The 19,303-nt window shown below is 47.4% G+C and overlaps 2 protein-coding genes across 2 annotated transcripts; both read left to right on the forward strand.

Annotated features, from left to right (window-relative positions):
• Window positions 1-200: 200 nt before the first annotated feature.
• LOC138827433 (bcl-2/adenovirus E1B 19 kDa-interacting protein 2-like protein) lies at window positions 201-13,862 on the forward strand. Its single transcript, XM_070022920.1, has 10 exons — window positions 201-374; window positions 1,597-1,692; window positions 1,837-1,901; window positions 2,409-2,633; window positions 7,309-7,491; window positions 8,080-8,182; window positions 8,320-8,451; window positions 10,719-10,805; window positions 11,850-11,948; window positions 13,301-13,862. Exons 1-10 carry the CDS (start codon window positions 334-336, stop codon window positions 13,347-13,349), a joined length of 1,080 nt encoding a protein of 359 aa, XP_069879021.1. The 5' UTR covers window positions 201-333; the 3' UTR covers window positions 13,350-13,862.
• Window positions 13,863-13,982: 120 nt separating this feature from the next.
• Window positions 13,983-18,772, forward strand: LOC138827493 (protein MENT-like). The gene is made up of 2 exons (XM_070023052.1): window positions 13,983-15,138; window positions 18,649-18,772. Exons 1-2 carry the CDS (start codon window positions 14,110-14,112, stop codon window positions 18,667-18,669), a joined length of 1,050 nt encoding a protein of 349 aa, XP_069879153.1. The 5' UTR covers window positions 13,983-14,109; the 3' UTR covers window positions 18,670-18,772.
• The last annotated feature ends 531 nt before the right edge of the window (window positions 18,773-19,303 follow it).

Below are 19,303 nucleotides of genomic sequence, written 5' to 3' on the forward strand. Positions count from 1 at the left end.
TAAAAAGTAGGCCCAAGATAGTCAGGCCTAAGATAGTCTTATAACCAAAGTATTAGTGACTAGCCACCTTCGCAAACACTCTCCTCCCCCAAGCCCGCCCCCACGTAGGAGGCAGGCTTTTTCTTTTGGGCAAACCTGCTCCTTGGGAGGAGAGGTGACAAAACCTGTTTGAAGTTGAGGTTCCCTCCCTTCCACACCTCCCTCTTCCTGAGAGGCAAGAGCAACAACAGCGGAGCCAGAAAAGGGTAAAGAAGTATTGGGGGGGAAGGGGGGGCTAGGACAGCCAGCTCCCTTGCAACTCTTTTGTTTAAAGAACAGAAGAAGATCGTGAAGATGGAGACTATACACGAAGCAGAAAAAAAATCAGATCTTGGGTAAGTCAAAGGTTGGCGCATTTGATTGGAATCAAATTGGAGTGAGGATTTTTCCCACCATCCAGCCCTTACTAGGTTGGATCTTGGGTTCCTCTAAGGGAAAATACTTCTAAGAGGTAATTTGCAGAGGAGGGCTGGGGTGGGTTTAGAAGTTAAAGGAAGGCCAGGTGCCCAGAGGGTGCTGAGTGACTCACGCCTGTAATCCTAGCTACTCAGGAGGCTGAGATCTGAGAATCATGGTTCAAAGCCAGCCTGGACAGGAAAGTCTGTGAGACTCTTCAATTAACCAGAAAACGAAATGGTGCTGTGGCTCAAGTGGTAGAGCACTCGCCTTGAACTGAAGAACGCAGGGACAGTGCCCAGGTCTAGAGTTCAAGTCCCACAACAACAACAACAAAAGTGAAAGTTTTCTTTAGTCTCTGATAAGTCTGCCCATGTTCTTTTCTTTTTCTGTCTCCCATCCTCTAGAATATCCATCAGAAAAGATGACTCAGAACTCCACTTAGAGCCAAGTTCTTCCCCAGCAAATCTCTCACCTCCTCCCTCCTCCATTGTTTCCCCTAGCCACTCCCCTGCTTGGTAGGAGAAAGGCGGGCCTGGTTAGGTGCCATCTTTCCCAACTTTGCCCAGGGATGGCTGGGACAGGTTTATCTGGGTTCTAGGCAATTGTAATATGGGACATCTCACCCTTACATTGTAGGTGGAGTCACTGCCATAATGGTAAATTATGATTAGCTTTATATTCTATTTTCTCTGCTCCACTGATCAGTGGTTGCTTTTGGTTCTAACAAGCAGTGAAGGTGGGAGAAACATCTATGGAGATAAGAGATGGGATTGTTGATTGCTTTTGTTTTTTGGTGCTAGTTTCAGGGCTTGAACTCAGGGCCTATCCCTGAACTAGTTTTAGGGCTTGAACTCAGGGCACTATCCCTGAGCTTTTTCACTCAAGGTTAGGGCTCTACCACTTTGAACCATAGCACCACTTTCAGTTTGCTGAGGGATTATTGGAGATAAGAGTCTCATGGACTTTGCTGCTTGTGTTGGCTTTGAACCATGATCCTCAGATTGCAGCCTCCTGAGTAGCAAGGATTAAAAGCATGAGCCATCAGCACCCAGCAGATGAGTTCTTTTGAAGGCCTGTCCATTGTACCGTAGTTACACTCACTCAGGACACTCTAGATTGTCTCTCTCTTTATTTTTTTCTTTTGGGGGACTATCTTAGGGACAAGGAGAATGTAGAAGCAACAGAATCAGGAGCAACCCTGAGACTTGAGGAGCTGGAGCTGAAGGAGGAATGGCAAGATGAAGAATTCCCTAGGTGAGATGATCACAAATATAGGGGAGGGAGGATGCATTAGGACTGGATGGGAAGAGGTGGGGACGCTGGGTGGGGGGTAAATTTATGGTGTGATGCCTTTAGTCTGCTGTATCTATGAGTCCCTTTTAATCTTTTCCCTTTTAGATTGCTTCCTGAAGAGGTTGGTCCTTCTGAAGATCCTGAAGACCCTCAAAGAGACTCACAGGCAGGTAGGTTTGATAGCAGCTAGGCCTCAAGTTTTTGGTTCTAGTGCACTGAAGGGTTATCTGTATTCCTGTGCATTTCTGTCTCCCCCTTTCCCAAATATCCCCCGTGGCACTTTGTTTCATGTTTTCCCCTATTATCATATCATATCATATATGTATATTTCTTTCTTTCTTTTTTTTTTTTTTGTCGGTCATGGGGCTTGAACTCTGAGCATGCGCGCTGTCCCTCAGCTCTTCAGCTCAAGGCTAGCGCTCCCCTCTTGAGTTACAGCACCACTTCCGGTTTTCTGGTGGTTTATTGGAGATAGGAGTCTCATGGTCTTTCCTGCCCAGGCTGGCTTTGAACCGCGATCCTCAGATCTCAGCCTCCTGAGTAGCTAGGATTACAGGCGTGAGCCACCAGCTCCCGGCTCGTATCTATATTTCTATATTTAGGAATTCTAGCCCCCACCCTCTGCCCCCAACTCACATCTTTCTATGTATTTTTTTCCTCCCTCTCTCCAACCCCAGGTACCCCAAGCACTTTATCTCTGTGTGGCCAGCGCCCCATGCGTAAACGTCTTTCTGCCCCAGAGTTGAGGCTGAATCTGACAGTGGGGCCCAGTGATAATGGAGCTCCTTCCACCCACTCCACATCTTCCTCCTCTGATGACAGTTCAGACCTGGAGGTGGATGAATTGGAGACGCCTTCAGACTCAGAGCAGCTGGACAGTGGACATGAATTCGAATGGGAAGGTGGGAAACTAATCCAAGGATTCAGGATGGATTTAATAGGGTTATTATTAGAACTGATAAGGCTAGGGCCAAAAAGAAAGGCTAGCAAAGTTAGAGCTTATACATCCATTGTGAGACTAGTCAAGAGGAGAAAAATCCTTTGTTTATGAAGGAAAACTTGAATGCCAGTTTCATGCAATCTTTCAATTAGGACTGAATTTTTGTTGTGCTTTTTTGTTTTGTTTTGTGCTAGTCCTGGGGCTTGAACTCAGGGCCTGGGCATTGTCTCTAAGCTTCTTTTGCTCAAGGATAGCAAGCTACCACTTGAGCCACAGCTCTACTTTTGGCTTTTTAGTAATTAATTGGAAATAAGAGTCTCATGGACTTTCCTGCCCAGGCTGGCTTTGAACCACAATCCTCAGATATCAGCCTCCTGAGTAGCTAGAATTACAGGCATGATCCACCAGTGCCTAATTCTGTTTTGTTCTGAGATGAGGATCTCACTATGTAGCCTAAGCTGGCCTAGAACTAGAAATACTCTTGCTTCAGCCTCCCTAAGTATAGGGAGCTCTATACTACTATACCAGGGATTTATAAAGACAAGCAAAATAGCCCTTCCTCTAAGTTAATACTCTGTTTAGTAGGAAATAAACATTATATACAAATAATGGCAATTAAAGGTTAGGTGCTACATGTGCTTAGCATACAGTAGAGAAGGCAAAGGTCAGTTTCTGTTAGGAAAGACTTTACAGAGGAGGTGATTCTCTGGTGAACTTTGAAAACTAAACCACAAAGCAATAGCATGGAAGCTGGGGAATTCAAAGTATGAAGCATGACTGCATACAAGAAAGGCTGGGAAGTGAAAAAAAGAATATGAAAGGAAAGCGCTGGGTCATGCAGGCAAAGGTCGAATCTCGAGGCACTTGCTGCCATGCTAAAGAGTCTACATTTGTGTTGTAGGCAGTGGGGATAATGTGCAAAGTTTAATCATGGGAGTAATTTGGTCAAATTGAAAGACTAAAAGATCCATCTCATGCGGCTGGGAAGGTGGCTCAGTGGTAGAGTGCTTGCCTTGCGTGCATGAGGCCTGGGGTTCGATTCCTCAGCACCACATGAGCAGAAAAAGCCAGAAAGGGTGCTGTGCCTCAAGTAAGCTGAAGAGCTGAGGGACAGTGCCCAAGCCCAGAGTTCAAGCCCCACTACTGACCAAAAAAAAAAAAAAAGCCATCCTAGCAGATATGGTGATGCACCTCTGTAATCCAGCCCTCAGGAGACTGAGGCAAGAGGATGGAGATCCAGGTCAGCCTAGACTGGGTTAGTGAGACATTGCCAAAAAAGCACTCAGCAGCTTACTTTGTGTATGTGTCTGTATATCGGTGTGTCTGTTTCTCTGTGTCTGTGTCTGTGTCTGTGTCTGTCAGTGCTGGGGCTTGAACTCATGGCCTTGGCACAATCCCCCAGCCTTTTCTGCTCAAGGTTAGCTTTTTGGTGGTTAATTGGAGATAAGAGGAGTCTCACAGTCTTTCCTGCCTGGGCTGGCTTTGAACTGCAATCCAATAGTAGCTAGGACTACAGGTATGAGCTACCAGTTCTCAGATTTTTTTTTTTTTTTTTTGGTCAGTCGTAGGGCTTGAACTCTGGGCTTGGGCGCTGTCCCTCAGCTCTTCAGCTCAAGGTGAGCGCTCTACTGCTTGAGCCACAGCGCCACTTCTGGTTTTCTAGTGGTTTATTGGAGATAAGAGTCTCAGGGACACCCTTCCATCCAGCAGTCAGCAGCTTTGCACACGTTACCACTAGGGAGCTGTTCCTGCACTTGCACCCAGGGTGGACCCCTCCCAAAGCACTACTATTTATTCCTGCCCTGCCTGTACTACCACCATCAGCACACCACCCGCTTCCCGAAGGCTGACCTGTGCTGACCTGGTCCATAATGTCAGCCTCTCTAGTGAGAGGTGTATAATCTTGTTTTAATAGATATGTGTAGCCGGGCGCTGGTGGCTCACGCCTGTAATCCTAGCTACTCAGGAGGCTGAGATCTGAGGATCAGGGTTCAAAGCCAGCCTGGGCAGCAGAGACCGTGAGACTCCTATCTCCAATAAACCACCAGAAAACCGGAAGTGGCGCTGTAGCTCAAGTGGTAGAGCGCTCGCCTTGAGCTGAAGAGCTGAGGGACAGCGCCCAGGCCCAGAGTTCAGGCCCCACGTCCGACAAAAAACAAACAAACAAACAAAAATAGATATGTGTGTGTGTGTGTGTATATATATATATATATATATATACATGTATTATATATACATATATGTGTTTTAAATTAAAATGTGTATAGTTACCTTTCAAAAAAAAAAAAGTCCCCTGGACTTTCCTGCCCAGGCTGGCTTTGAACTTCAATCCTTAGATTTCAGCCTCCTGAGTAGCTAGGATTACAGGCATGAGCCACTGGCACCCGGCTCAGTGCTCAGATTTTTTTAAAATATATTTTATGATTCTGGGGATTGAATCCAAGGCAAACTGCATGCTACTCTACTACTGCAAGTATTCTACTACTGAGATATACATACCCCAGCCCCATGCAACTATTTTTAAAGATGAGGCTGTTCTTTCTGGTGTTCTAGAAAAATCATGCTGGATGGTGGGTATAGTATATTATCATTTAAGTTAAAAAGCAAGAGCAGGGGGCTGGGAAGGTGGCTCAGTGGTAGAGCGCTTGCCTTGCATGCATGAGGCCCTGGGTTCGATTCCTCAGCACCACATAAGAAAAAAGCCGGAAGTGGTTCTGTGGCTCAAGTGGTAGAGTGCTAGCCTTGAGCTGAAGAGTTGAGGGACAGTGCCCAGGCCCAGAGTTCAAGCCCCAGAGTTCAAGACCAAAAAAAAAAAAAGCAAGGGCAGTTAGGAGGCTAGTACTAATGCCAGGTGAGAAATGCTAATAACCCAAACCATGGAGGTGGTAGTGGAAATGATGACCAAAGAAAATGATGGATGTAGAGGACTGGGGGATTTGAGTGCTGATAGTCTTTTTTTTTGGGGGGTGGGGGGAGGGGTACAGTGGTGGGCCTGAACTCTGGGCCTGGGTGCTGTCCCTCAGCTCTTCAGCTCAAGGCTAGGGCTCTACCACTTGAGCCACAGCACTACTTCCGGCTTTTTTTCCTGCTTATGTGGTGCTGAGGAATTGAACCCAGGGCCTCATGCATGCAAGGCAAGCACTCTACCACTGAGCCACCTTCCCAGCCCCTGATAGTCTTACATGATATAATTTTCTCTCAGGCAGCGAGGTAAATGGGATCAAGATAGGAAATACAAGGCAGAGGAAAAAATAGAATGATTTTGAGTTCTCTTTTGGGTCTGTGACTTGCTGACCAGATGATTCCAGCGGAGATGCCACTCTAGGCATTTACAGATATGAATCTGAGTAACAGAGACTATTTTGAGAGTCACCTTACTGGTTATAATTGAAGACATAGAAATAGTTGAGCTCAGCCTGGAAGAAGCATGTAAAGAAAGAAATGGAGAAGTAAGTGTGGTGATGCATGCTTGTAATCCCAAGTACTTGAGAGTCTGAGGTGGGAAGATCCCAGGTTTAAAGCCAACCTGGGTGACATAGTGAGAACCTCATCTCTAAAAACAAATGGGGCTCGGGCTGGGAAGGTGGCTCAGTGGTAGAGCACTTGCCTTGCATGCCTGAGGCCCTGGGTTCGATTCCTCAGCACCACATAAACAGAAAAAGCCGGAAGTGGCGCTGTGGCTCAAGCGGTAGAGCGCTCGCCTTGAGCTGAAGAGCTGAGGGACAGCGCCCAGGCCCAGTGTTCAGGTCCACGACCGGCAAAAAATAATAATAATAAAATTAAAAAATAAAAACAAATGGGGCTGGTGGTGTGACTCAAATGGTAGAGTGCCTGCCTTGTAAGTTAAAGGCCTTGAATTCAAGCCCTAATACCACCAAAAATAAATAAAAAATATAGAGGATAAAATTCTGATACTAGGAAGAGCCATAGACCTGCCATAGTACAAGGTCACCCTAAGACCTTGAAAAGGTGAGGCTAATGAATCTCAGGAGAAAGAGACCAGTAAGGGGTTGGATTAACTGGACTCACTGGGGTTAAAGATCAAGAGAAAAACTTGAGGAATGAGCTGGGCACAGTAGCTCATGCCTATAATCCATCTATAGAGATAGAGATCAGGAAAATCAAGTCTAAATCAGTCACAAAAGTTATTGAGACCCTCTGTCTCAATAAATAAGGCAGGTAGTTGTGCACGTCTGTAGTCCTAGCTATGCCAAAGGCCCTAGGATCAAGGTCTGAAGCTAACCTTGGACAGATATGTGAGACCCTACCTGAAAAATACCTAAAGCAAAAAAGGGCTGGGTTGTATGGCTCAAGTCATAGAACACCTGCCTAGAGAGTGTAAGGTCTTGAGTTCAAACCCCTGTACTGCTAGAAATAAATAAGTAAATAAATTTGAGGAATGTCAGGCACGTGGCTCATGTCTGTAATCCTAGCTACTCAGGAGGCTGAGATCTGAGGATCAAGGTTCAAAGCCAGCCTAGACAGGAAAGTCTATGAGATTCTTATTTCCAATTAACTAAACAGAACCAGAAATGGTGCAGTGGCTCAAAGTGGTAGAGCACAAAAGTACAGGGTTAGAACCCAGACTGAAAGTAGGAAATCTACTCTGTGGATTCTTCCCTACTCCTTTATTTTAGACGACCTGCCCCGGGCAGAGAGCCTCCGAGCCAGCGAGGCAGCTGAAAGGCTGGGCCGGGGTTGTGTGTGGGATGTGGCTGGAGAAGATGGTCACCGCTGGAGAGTGTTTCGAACAGGACAGCGGGAGCAGCGAGTGGACATGACTGTCATTGAGCCCTATAAGAAGGTCCTGTCTCATGGAGGTAATGGTTAACAGAAATGGAGGAGTCAAAACTATACCTTCTTTTTTTTTTTTTTTTTGGTCAGCCGTGGGGCTTGAACTCTGGGCCTGGGCGCTGTCCCTCAGCTCTTCAGCTCAAGGCGAGCGCTCTACCACTTGAGCTACAGTGCCACTCCCGGTTTTCTGGTGGTTTATTGGAGATAGGAGTCTCACGGTCTCTCCTGCCCGGGCTGGCTTTGAACCGCGATCCTCAGATCTCAGCCTCCTGAGTAGCTAGGATTACAGGCGTGAGCCACCAGCGCCCGGCTTTTTATAAGATTGTATTTTATTTATTTTTATTTATTTATTTTTTTTGTCAGTCGTGGGACTTGAACTCTGGGCCTGGGCGCTGTCCCTCAGCTCTTCAGCTCAAGGCGAGTGCTCTACCACTTGAGCTACAGCGCCACTAAAACTATACCTTCTTGACTAAACTGCCTAAGCTGGAGATTCAGCTATTAGGTTCACCACGCTTCCTGTAACTTCCAGAAACCTTCAGCATCCCTCAACCTAAACAGAGGGACTGTCTGTCATTTCATATTTGTGGCCTAAGTGAATTTTCCCTTCCCTCTAGGCTATCATGGTGATGGTCTCAATGCTGTCATCATTTTTGCTTCCTGTTATTTACCCCGAAGCAACATCCACAATTACACCTATGTCATGGAACACTTGTTTAGGTAAGGTGCAAAGTCTGAAGAGCCACAGAGAGGGAATAAGGAAGGGAAGGGAAGAAGCCTGTCCAAGAGCAATAGATAATACCCCTTCATTCCCCCAAACCAGCAACACGTACCTCACCTACCATTTCCTCCTTCAGGTATATCGTGGGAACTCTAGAGCTGCTGGTAGCTGAAAATTACCTGCTTGTTCACTTGAGTGGAGGCACAAGTAGGGCCCAAGTTCCCCCTCTGAGCTGGATACGCCAGTGTTACCGTACTTTGGATCGACGGTAAGACTATAGCTCAAGAGGACCACAAAACACTTTTCTAAACTTTTCCATCTTTTTAGTCTCTTCATCTTTTTATTTACGTACTTCTTTTTCTAAGATTAGATCTTACTATGTGGCCCAAGCTGACCTCAAACTTAATAGTCTCCTATCTTTGGAGCCAGGTACCAAATAGCTCATGTCTGTAATCCTGGCTACTCAGGAAGATGAGATCTGAGGATCAAAATTTGAAGCCAGCTGGGCGCTGGTGGCTCACGCTTGTAATCTTAGCTACTCAGGAGGCTAGGATATGCGGATCACGGTTCAAAGACAGCCCAGGCAAGGAAAGTCCGTGAGACTCTTATCTCCAATTAACCACCAGAAAAAAACAGAAGTGGCACTGTGGCTCAAGTGCCTGTCTAGACCTGAAGAGCTCAGGGACAGTGCCTAAGCCCAGAGTTCATGCCCCACAAATAACTACAAAAAAAAAAAAAAAAGCCAGCCCAGGCAGGAAAGCCATGAGACCTGTCTCTAATTAAACACCAAAACTGCTGAAGTGGAGTTATGGCTCAAGTGGTACCGGCCTTGAGCATAAAAGCTCAAGGACAGTGCCCAGATCTTGAATTCAAAGCCCCAGGACCAGTTCAAAAAAATAAAAATAAATTCTTCCCTCTTAGTCTCCTGAGTTCTGAGGTTGCAGGTGTAGACCGCCTCATTTGATTCTCTTTATCTTTCATTCCTCCATAGCCCCTTCCAAAGCCTCTTCTATCTAAGGTCTACTCCTGGCACCAGGGCTATCTAGCTTTGAATCTTGTTTTTATCACTTATTAGCTGAATGATCTGGACAAGTTGTTTCACTTTTCTGGGCCTCAGTTTCCTCGTCTATAAAATGGCAATGGTAACCTTTGCCACTAGGCGTCTGTGGAGATAAAAAACATCAGCATATTTCCTGACAGAAGGCTCTCTTTCTCTTCTTCAGTCTGTGTTTACTTCCCATTCCACATGACCATTGTCTTTTCATGAGATTTTTTTTTTTTTGGTCCAGTTGTGGGGCCTGAACTCTGGGCCTGTGTGCTGTCCCTCAGCTCTTCAGCTCGAGGCTAGCACTCTACCACTTGAGCCACAGTGCCACTTCCGGCTTTTTTCTTTTTGCTTATGCAGTGCTGAGGAATTGAACCCAGGGCCTCATGCATGCAAGGCAAGTGCTCTACCACTGAGCCACCTTCCCAGCCCATGACCATTGTCTTCTCTTCCTTCTACCTGTTCCTCATGTCTTTTCCTACTTCTATGTTCCCTTTTTTTCTTTTGCTTCTCTCATCTTCCCTTTGCTTACTATTCTTTTTCCTGCCCTTTTTCTTCCTTATTGATTTTCTTCCACTTGAATTTTTCTTTTTTTTTTTTCTTTTCTATTTTTGAGGTGTTAGGGCTGGAACTCAGGTAGGCACTCTACCACTTGGGCTACTCTTCCAGCCACAATGGAGTTTTATAAATAGTCCTGGTCAGGAAAAGAGGTGGTTCATACCTGTAATCCTAGCTACTAAAAAGGCTGAGACTTGGAGGATCATGGTATGAAGGCCAGCATGAGTAGGAAAATTTGAGTGAGACCATCTCCAATTAGCCAGCAAAATGCTGGGCTAGAGGCATGGCTCAGCATGATAGCATACCAGTTGTGAGCAAGCAAGCTGAATGAGACTATGAGGGCTTGAATTCAAACCCCAGTACCAGCACACACAGACCCCCCAAAATTATTTATTTTTGCAAAAGGAATTTTCAGAATAGGGCATGAGGGAAATGGGGTAAAGAAGGCTAGACTCGCCGGGCACTGGTGGCTCACGCCTGTAATTCTAGCTACTCAGGAGGCTGAGATCTGAGGATCCCAGGTGAAAGCCAGTCTGGGCAGGAAAGTCTATGAGACTCTTATCTCCAATTAACAATCAGAAAAACCGGAAGTGGTGATGTTGTTCAAGTGGTAGAGCGCTAGCCTTGAGCTGAAGAGCTGAGGGACAGCTCCCAGGCCTAGAGTTCAAGCCCCACAACCGACCAAAAAAAAAAAAAAAAAAAGGCTAGACTCAGATATTCTGAAAGGAAGATTTCCTAAAAATGAGCGTGGAGGGCTAAATAAGCTGGGTGGAGCTGAGACGGCAGCTAATGGAATGGGATTAGACCCAACTGCTGGAGAAATCTAGAAATTAGAGAAGCCAAGGAGCTTGCAGGATGGAAGAGAGCGCCACCTGATCTCCAGGATGAAGCTGGAACCAGGAATAAGCCCATTTCCTCATGTTCTCCTGCAGGCTCCGGAAAAACCTACGCGCCCTAGTGGTTGTCCATGCTACGTGGTATGTGAAGGCATTTCTGGCCCTGCTTCGGCCCTTCATCAGGTACTAGCCCTGGGGAGAAGGACTCCCCATTTTCCTGTTTTCAAAATCAAGACTTAAGAGATTCTTCCCCAACCTAGCGCTGGTGGCTCACACCTAGAATCCTCGCTACTCAGGAGGCTGAGATCTGAGGATCACAGTTCAAAGCCAACCCAGGCAGGAAACTCTGTGAGACTCTTATCTCCAATAAATCACTCAGAAAACCAGAAGTGAGGGCTGGGAAGGTGGCTCAGTGGTAGAGCGCTTGCCTTGCATGCATGAGGCCCTGGATTCGATTCCTCAGTACCACATAAGCAGAAAAAAGCTGGAAGTGGTGCCGTGGCTCAAGTGGTAGAGTGCTCGCCTTGAGCTGAAGGGCTGAGGGACAGCGCCCAGGCCCAGAGTTCAGGCCCCACGACTGACAAAAAAAAAAAAAAAGGAAAAGAAAACTCGAAGTGGTGCTTGTAGCTCAAGTGGGTGCTTGCCTTGAGCTAAAGATCTGAGGGATGGCACCCAGGCCCAGAGTTCAAGCCCCACGACTGACAAAAAAAGAAAAGAAAAAAAAAAAGGAGATTCTTCCCCACCATTCTATTTGATACATTTTCCTTTGCACTTGGGTTTGAACCTGGGGCCTTGCACTTAAGTGTTTTGCCACCTGAGCCACAACACAGCCTTTGGTTGTCTGTGAGATAGATGATTGTGGCCTATCCTCTTGTCTTAGCCTGCTGAACTGCTAGTATTATAGCCATGCCCAACCATGCCCAACCCTTTATAAAGATGTACAGGGCTGGGAAGGTGGCTCAGTGGTAGAGTATTTGCCTTGCATGCATGAGGCCCTGGGTTCGATTCCTCAGCACCACATAAGCAGGAAAAAAAAAAGCCAGAAGTGGCACTGTGGCTCAAGTTGTAGAGCGCTAGCCTTGAGCTGAAGAGCTGAGGGACAGTGCCCAGGCCCAGAGTTCAGGCCAATGACTGGACATAAACCCCCCCCCCAAAAAAAAAAAAAACAAGGATGTGCAAATACTGGCCTCTCAGTACAAAACATATTTTGTATATTCTTTTTTTCAGTTCTAAATTCACACGAAAAGTCCGTTTTTTGAACAGCCTGGAGGAGTTAGCCCAACTCATCTCTTTAGATCAAGTCCACATTCCTGAAGCTGTCAGACAGTGAGTATTCTTTAAGGAGGAAGGTTGGGGTGCGATGTGTAAAGCCAGTGTCTCTCTCTCCCTCCCCCACTCCCTCTCTCCCTCCCTCTCTCCCTCCTCCTCTCCCTCTCTCCCTTTCTTCCTCTCTCTCTCACCCCTCTCTCTTTGTGCCAGTCCTGGGGCTTGAATTCAGGATCTAGGTACTGTCCCTTAGCTTTTTAGTTCAAGGCTAACACTACTACTTGGGCCACAGGCCCACCTGTGGCTTTTTGCTGGCTAATTGAAGGGAAGTGTCTCATAGACTTTCCTGCCCCAGCTGGCTTCAAACCATGATCTTTAGATCTTAGCCTCCTAAGTAGCTAGGATTACAGGCACAAGCAACTGGATCCAGCAGTCCCCTCCTTTCCTTACCTTTCCTTTCCTTCCCTCCCTCCCTCCTTTCTCTTTCTCTTTCTCTTTCTCTCTCTCTTTCTCTCTCTCTTTCTTTCTTTCTCTCTCCTTCCTTCCTTCCTTCCTTTCTTCCTTTCTTTCTTTCTTTCTTTCTTTCCAGGCCTGGGCACAGTCCCTGATCTTCTTCTGTTCAAGACTAGCACTGTACCACCTGAGCCACAGCACCACTTCTGGTTTTTTCTGCTTATGTGTTGCTGAGGGATTGAACCCAGGGCCTCATGCAGGCAAGGCAAACACCCTACCACAGAGCCACTTTCCCAGCCCCAGTCCCCTCTTTTTTAATGCCTTGGGGAAGCTACAGAAGAACTAAATAACTTTTTTTTTTTTTGTCAGTCGTGGTACTTGAACTCTGGGCTTGGGCGCTGTCCCTGTGCTCTTTAGCTCAAGGCGAGCGCTCTACTGCTTGAGCCACAGCACCACTTCTGGTTTTCTAGTGGTTTATTGGAGATAAGAATCTCACAGACTTTTCTGCCTGGGCTGGCTTTGAACCATGATCCTCAGATCTCAGCCTCCTGAGTAGCTAGGATTACAGGCATGAACCACTGGTGCCCGGCTCTAAATAACTCTTTTAGGTCTTCAGTGTATCTGGAAAATGTTCATCTGCCTAGAGGAGAAATTAGGGCTACTATTACATTCATCAAGAACAAATGAAAACAATTACATATTAAAATTCAGAGACATTGAAGAATAATTATAGCCCAGACTTTACAATCAGAACAACCTAGAGATTAGGATGGGCCATGTTGACAGTGCTTAGATTATATCCAGTGGAGAAGGAAGTATTAGGAAGCAAAAGATGCTATGTAATGACTCAAGCACCCAGTCTTCTAGTCTGTTCAATTCATCTTCCTTCCTTCCCCAGATTAATAAATAAACCCAAGCCCTGACCCCAAACCACTTCTTTTCCCCACTCACTTATATAGGTTGGACCAAGAAGTTCATGGCTCAGGAAAACCTAGCACGACTGGATAAAAGACCTTAGAACCAAGCAAAGACCTGCCTACACATCAATCCCAGAACCATCTGAGCTGCTTTGTAAATCATCTCACCCTCCATCCCAGCACCACCCCATGGCATCTTGACTTCTTGTGATGACATTCCCTCCGTGGTGCTGCTGGAATCCAGGAGGGTTTGGAGGCTGGGAATCTGATCTGCCAGTGGTTTTCATTACCATTGTCCCAATGGAAAGCTGACTGACTGTAGTAGCATTGGAAGTGTCAGACTCTGGATTGCAACCCTGCTTTAGCTGTAAAAGCTTGGCCAAATAACCTCAGGTCTTTGGGTCTCATTTTCCACCTCTGTAAGAGAAGGGGCTGAGGGGAGATGAGGTAGAGGAGCCAACCACAGCCCAACCTGCCTGCTGGGAGCCGGGAGGGCGCTCCCAGGACCTCAAGAACCCATATATATACCTGCCGCCTCTGCTCCTGGGAAGGAGCACTTTGAACGCCTGTGTTTTTGTCTTTGTTAGTAAATTCTGCCCTGTAACTGTTAATAAACGGAGGAGAGATAAAGTCTGTATCAAGGAAGTAAACGACCCTTGTCCCATCCCCTTACATCACAATCCGCCTTTTGGTTCTAGCTCGGAATTCTCACTGGCCCAGGTTCCCTAGGATTTTGAGCTCAGCCCCACCTCAGGGAGAGGACTTAGGGGAGGGGCGTGGGTCGTGGTGAGTGGAAGGGAGGGAGAGAAGGTAGGAACCCGCCCCCTCCCAACCCCAAGCCTCCCAGCCCCATGGTCCCCGCCGCCGGCGTGCTGCTCTGGGCCCTGCTGCTTAGTCTGGGGTCCCCGGCGGCGGGGGCCCACAACTCTACCTCGGCTCCCACGATGACCACGGGGATGCAGCGGGTCAGCTTCCGCTTTGGGGCTCCAGCCCGCAGCCGCAGGACCACAAACAACGCCAACCAGACCACTCTTCGGAAGCCCAAGATAACTCTGGAGGACGAGAACGATGCCCTGGCCACCGCTGACCGCCTGGCCGGCCCGGCGGCTGCCGAGCTCTTGGCCACCGTGACAGGCATCAGCCGGACGGCTATCCCCAGCCCCAATGAGGACGAGGACGGGTCTTTGGAAGAAGGGGTGGTGATTGATGCCCGAAAGAATAACACCAGCTCTGGGACGCCCAATACAACTCCCAATAAGGTGTTAAGTTCCAGCGCCCGCAAGGTGGTTGCTAACAGTCAGGATAAAGAAATCAGGATGACCACAGACCTGCCGCCCCTCACTGCGAAGTACACTGATGAACTGCTGAGCTCCGTGGCCTCCCTCAACCAGTGGTCCACCGCGGGCTCCACCCCCAAGACGTGGCCATCATCTTCACACACAGCCATGCCAGCTCCTGAGGATCTGCGGTTGGTGCTGATGCCCTGGGGCCCATGGCACTGCCATTGCAAGTCGGGCACCATGAGCCGGAGCCGGGCCGGGAAGCTGCAAGGCTTATCTGGGCGCCTCAGAGTTGGAGCACTGAGCCAGCTCCGCACCGAGCACCGACCTTGCACCTACCAGCAATGTCCCTGCAACCGACTGCGGGAGGAATGCCCCCTGGACCCCGGGCTCTGTGCTGAAAGCAGCTGCAGTTCTCAGACGACCACCACCTCCCGGACCACCACCACCACCATCCTGCCCCCCATCCACCTCCGACGAAGACCCCTCCCGGTGCCTCCCACCACCCCCAGCCCAGCTCTCGCTTTTTGGAAACGGGTCAAGAATGGTTTGGAAGATATCTGGAATAGTCTCTCTTCAGTGTTCACCGAGATGCAACCAGTAAGTGTTTGAATGATGAGCCAGTATCTAACAATTGGGGATACTAAGCAAATCCTGTTGCTATGCCAGTGTTTGCACAGACTGTTACTATCTTGGTTATGGATTCATAAGATGCACTACTTATTCATATTATCGTTGGCCATTCTACCCATTTCCATTTTTCCTTTTGAGACAGGGTCTCAGTATGTTGTCTAATCTGGTCTAGAACTTCAGGGCTCAGGTGATCCTCCTGCCTCAGTCTACAGAGTTAGACTACAGTCTAACTAGACTCAGTCTACAGGCATAGACTACTATACTTCTTTTGTTGTTGTTGTTTTTCCATGCTGGTCCTGGGTTTGAACTCAGGGCCTAGACGTTGTCCGGAGCTCTTTTGCTCAAGGCTAGTGCTTTACCTCTTTGAGCCACAGCTTCACTTCTAGTTTTTGAGTGGTTGATTGGAGATGAGTTTCATGCACTTTCCTGCCCTCAGTCCTCAGATCTCAGCCTCCTGAGTAGGTAGGATTACAGGCATGAACCACCAGTGCCCAGCTCTGAACTCTTTTGTGCTGGTAGTAGGGCTTGAACTCAGGGCCTAGACAGTCCCGTAGCTTTTTCACTCAAAGCTGGTGCTCTAGCACTTGAGTCACATCCCCACTTCTACTTTTTTTTTTGTCTGTTGTGGGGCTTGAGCTCTGGGCCTGGGCACCGTCCCTCAGCTCTTCAGCTCAGGCTAGCACTCTACCACTTAAGCCACAGTGCCACTTTCAGTTTTCTGGTGGTTTATTGGAGATAAGAGTTTCACAGCCTTTCCTGCCTGGGCTAGCTTTGAACTGTGATCCTCAGATCTCAGCCTCCCGAATAGCTAGAATTACAGGCATGAGTCACCAGCGCCTGGCCTTTTTTTTTTGGTGGTCATGGGGCTTGAACTCTGGACCTGCGTGCTGTCCCTCAGCTCTTCAGCTCAAGGCTAATGCTCTACCACTTGTGCAAACAGCACCACTTCCTGTTTTCTAGCAGTTAACTGGAGAGAAGAGTCTTCTGGACTTTCCTGCCTTGGCTGACATTGAACCTTGATCCTCAGATCTCAGCCTCCTGAGTAGGATTACAGGTGTGAGCCACTGGCACCCAGTTCCCACTTCTACTTTTTGGAGAGAAATATGGACATTCTTGCTTGGGTTGGCTTTGAACTACAATACACATACAGTACTCTTTAGTAGCTAGGATTACATGCATGAGCCATCAGGCTAACTTGGTTTATTTTTTCTAGTGTTGGGGATATTGAACCCAGAGCCCCATTTTAGGCAAGCTGTCTGTACTCTACCACAGAGTTGGAGCTTTTTTTTTTTTTTTTTTTCTTTTTTGCTAGTCCTGGGGCTTCAACTCAGGGCCTGGGCACTGTCCCTGAGCTGCTTTTGCTCAAGGCTACCACTCTATCACTTGAGCCACAGTGCCACTTCTGGCCTTTTCTCTTTATTTGGGTCAGAGGAATTGAACCCAGGCAAACACTCTACCACTAAACCACATTCCCAACTTCGGTGCTTTTTATTTTACTATGTGGTACTGAGGTTTGAACTCAGGGCTGCACTTGCTAAGCAGGTGTTCTACTTCTTGAGCTATTCTATCAGTTTTTTTGTGTTTTGGTTTTTTTGGTGGTAAGGCTTGAACTCTGGGCCTGGGCACTGTCTCTGAGCTTTTCAGCTCATGGTGAGCTTCTTTTCACCCTGGTTATTTTTTAAATAGGGTCTTGCTTTATGCCTAGGTTGTGATCCTATTTGTGCTCTCCCCCCTGCCCCACTTTTTTTGTCAGTTGTAGGACTTGAACTCTGGGCCTAGGCACTGTTCCTGAGCATTTTAGCTCAAGGTGAGGGCTCTACCACTTGAGCCACAGCACTGCTTCTGGTTTTATGGAAAGTAATTGGAGATAAGAGTCTCATAGACATTTCTGCCCAGGCTGGCTTTGAACCGCAATCCTCAGATCTCAGCCTCCTGAGTAGCTAGGATTACGGGTGGCACTGGCGCCCAGCTGTGCTTCCCTTTGTTGCTGGGAAGACAGATGAGGGGCACTGTGTCCAGCTACTGCGCTTCCCCCATAGCTTGGGAAGTCAGGTTCCCCTTCCCTCCCCCCAAAAGGCCAGAAGTGGAGCTATAGTTTAAGTGGTAGAGCACTAGCTTTAAGTGAAATGGCTAAGAAACAACATCCAGGGCCTGAGTTCAAGCCCCAGTGCGGGCATACACACACATGCAAATCCTCAAGAAAAGGACAGTCCTTTGCTTTACCAAGAATTATAAATGTTTGAATTGACCTGATAGAGTAGTCTTAACTGCTAGGGATAATGGGTATGTGAGAGATAATAAAGGGTATATAGGGCTGGGAAGCTGGCTCAGTGGTAGAGCACTTGCCTTGCATGCCTGAGGCCCTGGGTTTGATTCCTCAGCACCACATAAGCAAAAAGAAAAAAAGCCGGAAGTGGCGCTGTGGCTCAAGTGGTAGAGCGCTAGCCTTGAGCTGAAAAGCTGAGGGACAGCACTCAGGCCCAGAGTTCAGGCCCCACAAGTGGACCCCCCCCAAAAAAAATAAAGGGTATATATACAGAGTGATTTTGCTGGCTTATAGACATTTTTGGTGGTAATGGAGTTTGAATTGCTAGGCAGCCCAGTATTATTTTTAGTATAAAAATGAAAAGCCAGGCGCCATTGGCTCACGCCTATAATCCTAGCTACTCAGGAGGCTGAGATCTGAGGATTGTGGTTGAAAGCCAGCCTGTGTAGGAAAGTCTGTGAGACTTTCACCTCCAATAAACCCCACTACAAAACTGAAAGTGGCGCTGTGGCTCAAGCAGTAGAGTGTTCCCTTGAGCTGAAGAACGCAGGGACAGCGCCCAAGCCTAGAGTTCAAGCCCCATGACCGACCAAAAAAAAAAAAATGAAGCATGGCTGGGCTGGGAAGGTGGCTTATTGGTAAGTGCTTGCTTAGCATGCATGAAGCCCTGAGTTTGACTCCTCAGTACCACATACTCTGAAAAGTCAGAAATAGTGTTGTAGCCCAAGTGGTAGAGTGCTAGCCTTGAGCAAAAGAAGCTCAGGGACAGTGCCTAGGCCCTGAGTTCAAGCCCCAGGACTAACCAAAAAAAAAAAAATCAAATAAAAGAAGCATAGCTGGGTACCAGTGGTTCCTGCCTGTAATCCTAGCTACTCAGGAGGCTGAGATCTGAGGATTGTGGCTTGAAGCCAACCAGAGCAGGAAAGTACATGAGACTTTTATCTCCAATTAAGCACAGGAAAATAAAACAAAGTGGCAAGTGGTGCTGTGACCTCAAGTGGTAGAGCACTAACCTTGTGCAAAAGGAGCTCAGGGACAGCGCCCACACCCAGAGCTCAAGCCTCCATGCAAGCAAAAAGAAGAAAAAAAGCATAAAGACAGCTGTAGGATCCATGGAGTCAGGACTTGTCAAAGGGTAGGATAAAACAAGGAAAGGATGAGACTATAGATCTGGTTATAATTTCCCTTCTCTATTTTTTCCCCATATTCAGACAGACAGAAACCAGAGGTAATGGCCACTTCACCCACAAGAGGCGCTATCAGCATCTCAACCTGTTGCTCCCCATTCAATCCCAGAACCCACTAGATATTTTTCATATAAAAATACAAAACTGAAAAATTACTTGGTTTTGTGCCTTTTGTTGGGTGGTGCTGGGGATCAACCTTAAGGCTTTGTGCATGCTCAACAAGCACTCTTCCACTGAGCCACCCCTCCCTTCAAAATCTGGTTTTGTGTCTTTTTTACAGAGCTATTTGAGGATGGCCATAATACTTTGCAGCCCCACATTTCAGAGCCAGCAGCCTCTGACCTTCATGTCCCAGGTTGTTTAAAACAAGGAGGAAAGACTCCAGCCATTGGAAGATTGCTGTTTCTCAGGGCTGGGCCCTTTCTCTCTGGAAAAGGCAGTATTGGCACAAAATTCCACTTCAGACACTTTCCTCAGCCACATCCTTTTTTTTTTTTTTTTGTCTGTCATGGGGCTTGAACTCAGGCCTAGGCGCTGTCCCTGAGCTTTTTTGCTCAAGACTAGCACTCTATCACTTTGAACCACAGATCCGTTTACAATTTTCTGGTGGAGATAAGAATCTCACAGACTTTCCTCTGCCTGAGTACCTTTGAACTACTATCCTCAGATCTCAGCCTCC

The sequence above is a fragment of the Dipodomys merriami genome, unplaced genomic scaffold (genome assembly GCF_024711535.1).
Source record: "Dipodomys merriami isolate MVZ:Mamm:240054 unplaced genomic scaffold, mDipMer1.0.p SCAF_156, whole genome shotgun sequence".
In the NCBI taxonomy this organism is placed as follows: domain Eukaryota; kingdom Metazoa; phylum Chordata; class Mammalia; order Rodentia; family Heteromyidae; genus Dipodomys; species Dipodomys merriami.